This window comes from Doryrhamphus excisus, chromosome 19, assembly GCF_030265055.1.
Source record: "Doryrhamphus excisus isolate RoL2022-K1 chromosome 19, RoL_Dexc_1.0, whole genome shotgun sequence".
NCBI lineage: Eukaryota > Metazoa > Chordata > Actinopteri > Syngnathiformes > Syngnathidae > Doryrhamphus > Doryrhamphus excisus.
In genome coordinates, this window is record NC_080484.1 from 16,837,939 (window position 1) to 16,851,232 (window position 13,294).

The 13,294-nt window shown below is 38.4% G+C and overlaps 1 protein-coding gene across 2 annotated transcripts in view; it reads left to right on the forward strand.

Moving 5' to 3' along the window:
• cacng8b (calcium channel, voltage-dependent, gamma subunit 8b) overlaps nucleotides 1–11,923 on the forward strand; it is a 35,162-nt gene extending 23,239 nt beyond the window's left edge. The window contains exons 2-5 of one of the 2 annotated variants that reach the window (XM_058056942.1): nucleotides 3,988–4,136; nucleotides 4,296–4,379; nucleotides 5,521–5,661; nucleotides 7,217–11,923. In XM_058056942.1, the coding sequence (XP_057912925.1) occupies nucleotides 4,082–4,136; nucleotides 4,296–4,379; nucleotides 5,521–5,661; nucleotides 7,217–8,028 (1,092 nt within the window). In that variant the 5' untranslated portion in view covers nucleotides 3,988–4,081 and the 3' untranslated portion in view covers nucleotides 8,029–11,923. The remainder of the gene's footprint in view (nucleotides 1–3,987; nucleotides 4,137–4,295; nucleotides 4,380–5,520; nucleotides 5,662–7,216) is intronic. The other variant, XM_058056941.1, reaches the window with a different exon arrangement.
• The last annotated feature ends 1,371 nt before the right edge of the window (nucleotides 11,924–13,294 follow it).

Consider the following 13,294-nt stretch of genomic DNA (forward strand, 5'->3'; position numbering starts at 1 on the left):
GATACGAGCTCTCTAGACATGAAATAACACCCCTATAGTGACCTTTACACTACTATTACCCAATATAGTACACATAATACGCGGAAATAAGACATACAAAACCTGTTTACCACCTTCTAAGCACAGTTTTTAACATGATTAGAGCCCTCTTTATATGAAATAACACCCCTATAGTGACCTTTACACTACTATTACCCAATATAGTACACATAATAAGCGGAAATAAGCGGTAAAACCTGTTTACCACCTTCTAAGCACAGTTTTTAACATGATTGGAGCCCTCTAGACATGAAATAACACCCCTATAGCGACCTTTAAACTACTACCACCCAATATAGTACACATAATAAGCGGCAATAAGACATACAAAACCTGTTTACCACCTTCTAAGCACAGTTTTTAACATGATTAGAGCTCTCTAGACATGAAATAACACCCCTATAGTCACCTTTACACTACTATTACCAAATATAGTACACATAATAAGCGGAAATAAGACATACAAAACCTGTTTACCACCTTCTAAGCAGTTTTTAACATGATACGAGCTCTCTAGACATGAAATAACACCCCTATAGTGACCTTTACACTACTATTACCCAATATAGTACACATAATACGCGGAAATAAGACATACAAAACCTGTTTACCACCTTCTAAGCACAGTTTTTAACATGATTAGAGCCCTCTTTATATGAAATAACACCCCTATAGTGACCTTTACACTACTATTACCCAATATAGTACACATAATAAGCGGAAATAAGCGGTAAAACCTGTTTACCACCTTCTAAGCACAGTTTTTAACATGATTAGAGCCCTCTAGACATGAAATAACACCCCTATAGTGACCTTTACACTACTATTACCCAATATAGTACACATAATACGCGGAAATAAGACATACAAAACCTGTTTACCACCTTCTAAGCACAGTTTTTAACATGATTAGAGCCCTCTTTATATGAAATAACACCCCTATAGTGACCTTTACACTACTATTACCCAATATAGTACACATAATAAGCGGCAATAAGACATACAAAACCTGTTTACCACCTTCTAAGCAGTTTTTAACATGATTAGAGACCTCTAGACATGTAATAGCACCCCTATAGTAATCTTTACACTTACCTAATATAGTAGACACGTCACCTTCCCGCTTGGTGAATTCTGCTTGCACCTTTATTGAAATTCATCCAAAGAGGTTCCATACGTTCGGCTGACCGGGGTAGCTACCTAGCTAGCCAGCTAGCACGTTTGGCCGGCAGCCCAATCCGAGGCAGAGGAAGTGACTTTCCAAAGCTGAAAGGCAATGAAAACACCACATCATCATTCCCCTTCCTCGCCAAGCCCAAGCAGCCAATCACAGATAAAGATCAAGCACTCGGAGCGTCCTTCCTTCCCTTCCGCTTCTCCCGTCACTCGTCTAACGTTCCATTTCCTCCTCTCCCTCCTCCCTCTTGCTGGCCGCTTTGCTCAGCTGACAGTGTCTTGGCACGGCTTCCAGGTCAAGCATCCTCCATTCAGCCAAGAGACATGCTCACTAAGCAGGCATGCATGCATGCATCCATCCGGTGCAGCTGCGCTGTTGCCTTTGAAACATTCGTACAATAACACGCTTTAAGTTTAGCCCTAGAACGACATGGCATCGGACATTTTCACATAGATTTGTTTCAGTTTTCTGCAGTCTGACATATGTCATTCACCTTAACTTGCCAACAAGTCATGAATACGCTCCAATTCCAAAAAAAAATATTTTTTTTTTTAAATAACAAAATTCATATTGTTGTCAAAAATGTGACTTTATTCTGATTATAGTTTATTTTACTTTTTTTTGGTCCAAAGTATGAGGGTTCTTTTGTTTTTTCTGGAACTTATTTTCTCGGGGGAAAAACATTGCAATGTTATTTTCATAAGACTAAATCATACTTTTTGTTTTTTTTGTGCAAAACCATTTTTGTATGGGTTAGGGCTAAACAATTTTTCCTTAAAAATGTATTTTTAAAAAATGACAACATTTTTACTACATACATTTTTGACTTTTTTTGAAAAAACTTTTTCTTGTAGGGGTACTTTTTGGGGGTCAAAAATATAAATATTGTCCTCAAAATTTGCTGAAATCCTTCCAAAAAAAATGTATTTTAAAAAAATAACTAAACTTTTTTTTCTTTTTTTTTTACAAATTTTTACTACTAAATTTTTGACTTAAAAAAAACATGATTTTATTCTTGTAGGAGTACTCTTTGGAGTCAAAAATATAAATATTTTCCTCAAAATTTGCTGAAATCCTTCCAAAAAATGTATTAAAAAAAAAACTAAATTTTTACAACTTTTTTTTCTTTTTTTTTTTTACAAATTTTTACTACTAAATTTTTTACTTAAAAAAACATGACTTCATTCTTGTAGTACTCTTTGGGGTCAAAAATATAAATATTGTCCTCAAAATTTGCTGAAATCCTTCCAAAAAATGTATTTTAAAAAAATAACTAAATTTTTACAACTTTTTTTTCTTTTTTTTTTTACAAAATTTTACTACTAAATTTTTGACTTAAAAAAACATGACTTCATTCTTGTAGGAGTACTCTTTGGGGTCAAAAATATAAATATTGTCCTCAAAATTTGCTGAAATCCTTCCAAAAAATGTATTTTAAAAAAATAACTAAATTTTTACAACTTTTTTTTCTTTTTTTTTTTACAAATTTTTACTACTAAATTTTTGACTTAAAAAAACATGACTTCATTCTTGTAGGAGTACTCTTTGGGGTCAAAAATATAAATATTGTCGTCAAAATTTGCTGAAATCCTTCCAAAAAATGTATTTAAAAAAAATAACTACATTTTTACAACTTTTTTTTCTTTTTTTTTTTACAAATTTTTACTACTAAATTTTTGACTTAAAAAAACATGACTTTATTCTTGTAGGAGTACTCTTTGGGGTCAAAAATATAAATATTTTCCTCAAAATTTGCTGAAATCCTTCCAAAAAAAAAATACTAAAAGCTAAAAAAAATACAAAATAAATTGTCCAACAAATGTGAGTATGGGTTAGGGCTAAACAATTTTTCCTTAAAAATGTATTTTTAAAAAAATTACAACATTTTTACTACTTTTTTTTTTACTTTTTTTATACTAATTTTTACTACAAAAGTTTTGACTTAAAAAACAAAAAAAACATGACTGTATTCTTGAAGGAGTACTTTTTTGGGGGTCAAAAATATAAATATTTTCCTTAAAATTTGCTGAAATCCTTCCCCAAAAAAATACTAAAAGCTAAAAAAAATTACAAAATAAATTGTGCAACAAATGTGACTTAATTCCCGGAAGATTACATTTTTTTTTCTTTGAAATTGAAATTGTGTCCTGTGGGGGTTGGGGGTCCTCAGAAGTGTTTGAATCAAAAATGGCAGAAATCTTTCTCCCAAAACAATTTTCCTTAAAATTGTATTTTTAATACTTTTTTTTTACTTTTTTTTTTTTTTTACTAATTTTTACTAGTAAATTTTTGACTTAAAAAAAACAAAAAAAAACATTCTTGTAGGAGTCCTTTTTTGGAGTCAAAAATATAAATATTTTCCTCAAAATTTGCTGAAATCCTTCCAAAAAAAATACTAAAAGCTAAAAAAAAAATGACAAAATAAATTGTGCAACAAATATGACTTAATTCCAGCAAGATTATTTTTTTTTTCCTTTGAAATTTTGATTTTTTGGGCAAAAATATATGATCCCGTCCCCTCAAAAACATTTTTGTTTTTCTGAAAATTATTTTTGAGAAAATAAATGATGAAATTTTGTGGGATAAATTGGTTAGCCCTCATGCAGAAAAAAGTCTATCTTCTATCTTCTATAAGATGTAATGACAAATGTATCGTTAACCAATGGAAGTCATCCCAGCAGAAAGAAGTGATGTATTTGCAGCAATGATGTACATAAGACTTTGACTGATGCTGCGCACGTGCGCGTGCATGTCCGTCTGCTTCTTCACAGAGCAACCTTGAGAGAGAGCGAGTGGTCCCACGTGTGTCCATCTGTCCCTCCGTCTGTGTGTCTCCATTCCACCACTCCATCTTTCTCATCATCCATGCATCCGTGCGTCAGCAACATCGTGCGTGTGTGTGTGTCCTCATCTGAGACCTGTATGTACACTATGTATGTATTAACACCTGTACTACTGTATTTGTACGTATGTATGTATTAACACCTACTGACCTACCTATAGAGTACCTATACCAGCAGCACCGTGCTGGTTCCTCTATGGAGGGTTTGGACGCTCACGGCTTTCTCTCTTGTCCCAGGTGTAAAGCGAGGAGTGTGTTCACAGATCAACCACTTCCCAGAGGACGCCGACTTTGACCACGACGGGGCGGAGTACGTCCTACGTAAGTCAGGAAGGACGAGCGTTGGAAGCCACGCGTGGCGATGTGCGGTAAAAAGTCATGGGGGAGCCATGGCCGCCCTGCAGGGAAATGTTTGTGATACACACTGGTTGCACTGGTTGGCATCTTGTTGGCATTTAGCTGGCATTTTCTCTCATGTGGCCTACTTGTCTTTCATCTGGGTGTGTGTGTGTGTGTGTGTGTGTGTGTGTGTGTGTGTGTGTGTGTGTGTGTGCGTGCGCCATTACATTACATTATATTACATGACATTACATTACCATACAACTCCACTGAACTCTCCATCCGGCACAAAGGAAGAGAGGAAGCAGGGTTTCGTATGTGAAGTGCAAATGAGTGAATGTATGAAAATATTAATAAAGAAGAACACCATTATTGGGGCTTGGAACATCATATATGTTATACATCATATATTTCAAGAGAAAAATATTTTTTTAAAAATTATTTTTTTTAATAAATATTAAAAAAAGAGAAAATGTTTAATAAAAAGAATTAATTATAAAAATATTTTTATTTATTATTATTTAATATTAGTGTTGATGTATGCTTTTATTAATAATAATATATTCAAATTTTTCACAATAAGTCATTTTTTGAGAGAGAATAATTATTTTAATAAGACTTTTAGCGGAAATAATTTATTTCAATATTGTATTAAAAAATATAATTAATAATAAATAAATTAAATAATATTTATAATAGTAATATTTAATAATAATAATATAATATATAAAGATATAATAATAATAATAATTAAAATTATATAAATTAAATATTTATAAATTAAATAATATTTGAATTAATAACTTATTCATTATATTATATTATATTTTATTTTTTTTTTTTTATATATATATTATATTTTATGAACATTTGTGATTTATATTATATGTTGTAGTCAATGGGGAAAGGGTTGCATTATTATTTTTGAAGGCTAAAATTCATATTTCTCACCAAAAATATTTAATATTTTGGAGAAAAAAGTGACATTGTAACATAAAAGTAGTTGTAAGTTTTTTTTCCTGTCATAATGGTGTAAAGGTATCCTTTGCACAGTGCGTACGATGTCGTACTCTGTGTGTATTGTATGCTGTGCGTGAAGGCGTCCTTTTTGTTTACGTTGCAGGCGTGGTGAGGGCCTCCAACATCTTCCCCATCCTCAGCGCCATCCTGCTGCTGCTGGGCGGCGTCTGCATCGCCGCCAGCCGTTTCTACAAGAGCAAGCGCAACATCATCCTGGGAGCCGGGATCCTCTTTGTGGCTGCAGGTGGCGTGGCGATATTCTTTTACATTCAACGCATCTTTGACAGCTTTGTGTTGCATGCTACTGTTAGGATGCTAACTGTTGACATGTTAACATTTTAGCTAATTTCCATGTAGGGACACTATAGAAATGCCTCGGCGCTTAGTGCCATCATACTCATTGCTAGTGCTATCTCACTAACTGTTAGCATGCTAACTGTTGACATGTTAACATTTTAGCTAATTTCCATGTAGGGACACTATAGAAATGCCTCGGCGCTTAGTGCCATCATACTCATTGCTAGTGCTATCTCACTAACTGTTAGCATGCTAACTGTTGACATGTTAAAATTTAAGCAAATTTTCATCATGTAGGGACACTATAGAACTGTCTTGGCACTAAGTGCTATCATACTCATTGCTAGTGCTATCTCGCTAAGTGTTAGCATGCTAACTGTTGATATGTTAACATTTTTGCTAATTTCCATCATGTATGGACACTGTAGAACTGCCTCGGCACTAAGTGCTATCATACTCATTGCTAGTGCTATCTCGCTAAGTGTTAGCATGCTAACTGTTGACACGTTAACATTTTAGCAAATTTCCATCATGTTGGGACGCTATAGAACTGCCTCGGGACTAAGTGCTATCATACTCATTGCTAGTGCTATCTCGCTAAGTGTTAGCATGCTAACTGTTGACACGTTAACATTTTAGCAAATTTCCATCATGTTGGGACGCTATAGAACTGCCTCGGGACTAAGTGCTATCATACTCATTGCTAGTGCTATCTCGCTAAGTGTTAGCATGCTAACTGTTGACACGTTAACATTTTAGCAAATTTCCATCATGTTGGGACGCTATAGAACTGCCTCGGGACTAAGTACTATCATACTCATTGCTAGTGCTATCTTGCTAAGTGTTAGCATGCTAACTGTTGACACGTTAACATTTTAGCAAATTTCCATCATGTTGGGACGCTATAGAACTGCCTCGGCACTAAGTGCTATCATACTCATTGCTAGTGCTATCTCGCTAAGTGTTAGCATGCTAACTGTTGACACGTTAACATTTTAGCAAATTTCCATCATGTTGGGACGCTATAGAACTGCCTCGGGACTAAGTGCTATCATACTCATTGCTAGTGCTATCTTGCTAAGTGTTAGCATGCTAACTGTTGACACGTTAACATTTTAGCAAATTTCCATCATGTTGGGACGCTATAGAACTGCCTCGGGACTAAGTGCTATCATACTCATTGCTAGTGATATCTTGCTAAGTGTTAGCATGCTAACTGTTGACACGTTAACATTTTAGCAAATTTCCATCATGTTGGGACGCTATAGAACTGCCTCGGGACTAAGTGCTATCATACTCATTGCTAGTGATATCTTGCTAAGTGTTAGCATGCTAACTGTTGACACGTTAACATTTTAGCTAATTTCCATCATGTTGGGAAACTATAGAACTGCCTTGGCACGTTAATGCTAACTTGGTAGGTGTTGGCATGCTAACTGTTAGCATGCCCATCAAAATTTCAGCGGGAACATGATTGTTATTTACTAGCTTTTGTCTTTTAGGTCTGAGCAACATCATCGGCGTGATCGTGTACATCTCGGCGGCGCTGGGCGACATCTCTCCAAAGAAGGACGAGGACAAGAAGTGGCAGTACTCGTACGGGTGGTCCTTCTATTTCGGGGGTCTGTCCTTCATCATGGCGGAGATGGTGGGCGTGCTGGCAGTCAACATCTACATCGAGAAGAACAAGGAGCTGCGCTGCCGCTCGCGCACCGACATCTTCAAGAGCACCACGCACGCCATGCTCCGCCTGCCCAGCTACCGCTTCCGCCGCCGCTCCCGCTCCTCCTCGCGCTCCACCGACCCCTCCCGCTCCCGAGACCCTTCGCCTGTGGGGGGCGGCGGCGGGAAGAACTTTGGCTTACCCCCGTCGGCGCTGCTGTCCCAGGGGCCCATCTCGGTGTCCACGTTGCCCAACCCGCACTCGCGCTCCCACACGGCCCTGGCAGGGGGCGACATCTCCCTCTACACGCTGTCCCGAGACCCCAAGCTCGGGGGTCTGCCGCCCATGTACGGGACAGTGGACCGGGCCACCCTCTACCAGCTCCACAACTGCTTCCCCAAGGACGGCGGCGGTGGCGGCGGAGGCGGAGGGGGGGTGATGATGAGCGGCACCCTCCCCTCGCTGAAATCCCACAACCCTTCCAACTCTTCCAACTCCAACGTGCCCATGTCCAATTCCGTGGGCTCCGGTCCGCCGCCCTTCACCTCGTCCACGGTGGATCGGGAGAGAGGGATGGGGACTCTGGACAGGCTGAAGGGGGACAGGGAGAGCAACTCCAACACCCTCAACAGGAAGACCACGCCTGTGTAGCGGGGGCGGGGGCGGGGCGGCCATGTCATATTCACAAGATGAGTAATAATAACAACAACAAGAACAAAACTATTTTGATATTTTCACCTGCTAGAAATGATTTATTTTGTTAAAGATCAACATGCAAACTAACCTTGGGGCTATTACGCAATATTAGCGCTAATTTAGCACAGCTTTGCTAGCGTCCGTTGTTGTTGGGATTATTCTTTGCGTCATAACTAGGGATGGGTGTCACCCTTTATTCCCGTTATCGATTATTAAAGTTGCTTTAAAATGACTCGCTCGCCCAAGTGAGTCGGGTACTCAGTTCGAATCACCGTATTGCTGAGCTGTCTTCCTCGAGCATCCATCTGGCACTGAACCTTGAGTCTTCCTCAAGTACCCGTGAGTCAGTGATACTCGAGTTTTTGTCTCGTACTTGTGAGTCACTGAAAGTCAAATCTTCAGCAAGTAGCATGCGTCTGTGAAAATCAAGTCTTTGAGTACTGTGAGTACAAGTATTCATCGAGTACCCATGAGTCAGTCAAACTCAAGTCTTTATCGAGTACCCATGAGTCAGTCAAACTCAAGTCTTTGAGTACCGTGACTCAGTCAAACTCAAGTCTTTATCGAGTACCCATGAGTCAGTCAAATTCAAGTCTTTATCGAGTACCCATGAGTCAGTCAAACTCAAGTCTTTATCAAGTACCCATGAGTCAGTCAAACTCAAGTCATTATCAAGTACCCATGAGTCAGTCAAACTCAAGTCTTTTTCAAGTACCCATGAGTCAGTCAAACTCAAGTCTTTATCGAGTACCCATGAGTCAGTCAAACTCAAATCTTTGAGTACCGTGACTCAGTCAAACTCAAGTCTTCATCGAGTACCCATGAGTCAGTCAAACTCAAGTCTTTGAGTACCGTGACTCAGTCAAACTCAAGTCTTTATCGAGTACCCATGAGTCAGTCAAACTCAAGTCTTTATCAAGTACCCATGAGTCAGTCAAACTCAAGTCTTTATCGAGTACCCATGAGTCAGTCAAACTCAAGTCTTTATCGAGTACCCATGAGTCAGTCAAACTCAAGTCTTTTTCAAGTACCCATGAGTCCGTCAAACTCAAGTCTTTATCGAGTACCCATGAGTCAGTCAAACTCAAGTCTTTGAGTACCGTGACTCAGTCAAACTGTGACTGAGTGAAATTGGAGTCTTCGTCAAGCGTCCATGACTCATGAGTCATGGATGGAGTCATGAACATGAGTCTTTGTCAAGTACCCGCGAGTCAATGAAACTCTATAGTCATCATCGAGTACTTGACTCCAATATCCATGAATTTCCAAGCTGTAGTAGAAGTCGAGCACTCGTGAGTTAGTCAACATCTTAGTCTTCATCGAGTACCTGAGAGTCAGGGATACTCAGATGTTGGTTGAGTACCCGTGAGTCATTAAGACTCATCATCTCGGTGGCTTCAGTCAAGTGAGTCAAGACAAACACGAGTCTCAAAACTCGAGTTTTTGTCGAGCACCTGTGAGTCATTGAACCTCGAGTCTGAAGAAGGTGGGCCGGTGGTCCGAATCGAGCACCCGAGTCACGTCAATGAAGACTTGAGTTTGACTGACTCGCAGTACTCGAGAAAGACTCCAATTTTTGACAGGTTCATGCTGAAGACTACAACAGTTTCACCGACTCACTTGAGTCCGTGAAAGCGGATTCTTTGTTGAGTACCCGTGAGTCGGTGATGCTTTACCCGTGAGGCAATGAAACTCCAGTCTTGGATGAGTACTCGTGAGTTAGTGAAACCCAAGTCTTTGTCGAGCATCCATGAGTTAGCGAACCTCGAGTCTTGGTCAGGTACAAGACAGTCAATGAGCGTTTGTTGAGCACCCGTGAGAACAGCGAGACTCGTTGTTGAGTACCCGAGAGTCAGTTGAATGAGAACCGGGAGTCAGTGAAAGTGAAAGTCTTTTCCGATTGCCCTGATTTAGTGAAATTCCAAAAAACTCGACTCTTGGTCTTGAGTTGTTGGCTAATACTTGTGAGTCTTTATGAATCTTGAGTTTGTTGAGTACCCGAGAGTCAGTGAAGTCATGTGACAAAGAGTTCGGATCTTATGGGAATAAAGTCATGATATTTTCAGAATTATATCACGATATGACGAGAAAAAAAAATCATTTTAAAAGGATTAAATAGTTAAAAAAAATATTTTTTGAATAGTAGCAGAAACGGGAGAGAGCTGAAATTTTTCAAAAGTATGGCCAAATTTTTAAGAGAAAAAAGCTATTTTCTAAAATTGCAATTTTATGAGAATAACATTGTAATGTTATGAGGAAAAATAAAGTCGAGTTGAAATATTATAGAAAAATATTTTTTTAAGTAATAAAACATTTTGGAAAACTGGGCTGGGGAAAAACATTAATACAATATAAATATTAATATAATATTAAAAGTCATTATGTCATGAGAAGAGAGTTTACAAGACGGATGATCTTTGGAGTGGTAGCACTAGCAGAAATGGGTGGGGAAGATGTCATTTTATAAGAATATAGTTTAAAAAAAACTTAAATATTAAGAAAAAATTGATATTCTAACAAAAAAATAATAATAAAGACAAAATATTAAAGGGGACCTATAAATGTAGTTAGAATGTTGTATTCTCGTGTTAAACCATGCCAAAATTTCAGAAAATGAGGTTTGTGCATTTGGAAGTGAGCCCTGAAAGAAGAACATTGGCTCCCTGTGACATCACAGAGTGCCGGGATTCCTTATATGGGCATCCTGTTCCTGAGTTCTTGATGCCCTACCAGCAAAAGAAATGCGTTTATTTTGTGTAAGTCGTGGAGCAAAAGTCACGGAGAACCCGTAATGACCACATTAGATGTTACCGACATAATGCTAAAATGCTAAAGCTAATCACCATTGAGAGAACTGTCTTCTCGAGAAACTTGGGACTATCCGGTCTCTACTTCCACTGTACGTTAAAAGCCGACATTTTACAAAGATCAACTCCTATAAAGTTGGGTTCGGCAGTTATGCGGAAGTCCTCGTGAGCACTTGGGGGTGTGGCCAATTACAGCGGAGTGAGCGGGCCGTGGGTGGATCACGGACCGAAATCCAAAGAAATACAGCAGGAATAGTTGCAGATTCTGGAAGATTTAGAAAGCTTTGTGCTGGTTATTGCGTGTAGCTGCTCTATAGGAGTCCACAGCTTAATACAAAGGGACGGAAAATTAGCATAATATGTCCCCTTTAAGAATAAAAGTTATTATCTAAGTGGGAAATGTTGAAAAGTTGTAATACGTACTATGGAAATGAATAAATAATAACAGTAGAAAATATCCATGCTTTCATCTCAGCCAAAATGGAGTGCAGTACTGGGCTGCAACCAGAGGAGGCGCTGTTTAGTACACCAGCATTACTCATAAATACCCATCTCTAGTTATGGCCCACTCGTCGAGTCAACATTTACGCTGACACGTTTACTGTCATTTTTTTTTCCCCTCTGTGTGGACGAAGGACGAGCATGAGTGTGCACAGTCATTTTTTGGGGGGAGAATTATTTATTTGAATAAGCCCCCCGCCCCCCTTTTTTTGGTGTGATGCTCATTTTCACATGTGAATATTGTAAATCGTCTTCCAATAATGAGAGTAATGCAACGCTAATGTGATGAGCGCGTAGGGGTGTGGGGGGGTATATGTTTGGGGGGGGGGGGGGCTGTGTCGGTCTTCTTTCCATTGTGTAAAAAAAAAAAAAAAAAAAAGTAGTTCTTGTAGCTCTAGTCGTGTTGAAGATGTTTGTTCTTGGGCATTAACACACAAAAAAAATGATGAAAATAAAACTTGTACAGAAATTCAAGATGAAAAAAAAAAAAAAAAAAAATTCTAAAAAATTGTGGGGCAAAAAAAAAAATTAAAAAAAAATTTCTACAAGTCCCAAAGTCCTACAAGTACTACATGCAACCTTATTTTCAGTGGCCAACAAAAACCATGAATCATGTCAATGTGGTTTTAGGAGGCTTTGAAAAGAAAGAGAAAAAAATGGACGTTGTCATATTTTTAAGTCTTTTCTTACTTGCCCCCCCCCCCCCCCCCCCCCGCCCCACCTTCTTCCCAAAGAGTCTTTTCACTGTGCTTCCTCTTCTGTTGGAACGGAGGCGCCCCCTCCCTCCCCCTACCTGATGATGCAACCATCACCAAAACAAACAAAAAAATGCTTCCAGATTATTTTTCCTTCCTGTTTATTTCTCACTTTATGAAAAATATACGCACAGAAAGCATTGATGTGGGCGATATGAAGACTCATACGGTTATGTAGTAGATCAATAGAGACTAAATGTCTGATAAACTCGAAAAAAAAAAAACTGTATTGCACGAACTTTATAAAAAAAAAAATTTAAGAATTACAATCAGTGTTGGCTTTTTTTGTGTTTTTGCTCAAAATATGACATTGTCGGTATGTACCATTTCTATGCATTTTGGTTCATTTTACAGAATTGTTGTCATTCGGTCACAATGGAGGCTTTTTCCAGCATGAAGCCTTTAGGATTCGGATCAGGACTTGGACCAGGTCACTCCAAAGTCTTTGCCGGTGTGTTTTTGGATCATTGTCCTGCTGCTAAGCCAAGTTGGTTTCATTCAGGTCACCGATTCAGCACAATTCCTGCTTTATTACAGCAGGCCATCACACTACCACCACCGTGTTTGACTCTTCTTTTTCTCAAACGCCAGACAGAATGGGACACACACGCGTTCCACGAAGTTTTTTTTTTTGTCTTGGAACCATTTTTTTCTGAGCGTCTTCATGGTGGAGTCATGAACACCTTAACTGAGGCGAGTCAAGCCTGCACTTCTTTGGATGTTGTTGTGGGGTCTTTTGTGACCTCTCATATGAGTCGTGGCTGCGCTGCGCTCCTGTGGTGATTTTGGTTCCATGTTTTGGCCGTTTGTGGATAATGACTCTCACTGTGGTTGGCTGGAGTCCCAAAGCTTTAGAAATGGCTCAATTTGTGTCCGTTATGTTTTACCATGGGGAGGGGCATCACTTTTTCACACAGGGCCATGTAGCGTTTGGATTTTTTTTCTCCCTTCATAATAAAAGTTTCATTTAAAAAGTGTTGAGTTGTGTTGTCGTTGAGGAATATTTAATATTTGTTTGATGATCTGAAACATTTAAGTGTGACAAACGTGCAAAAAATATGAAATCAGGAAATACATACATACATACATACATACATACATACATACATACATACATACATACATACATACATACATACATACATACATACATACATA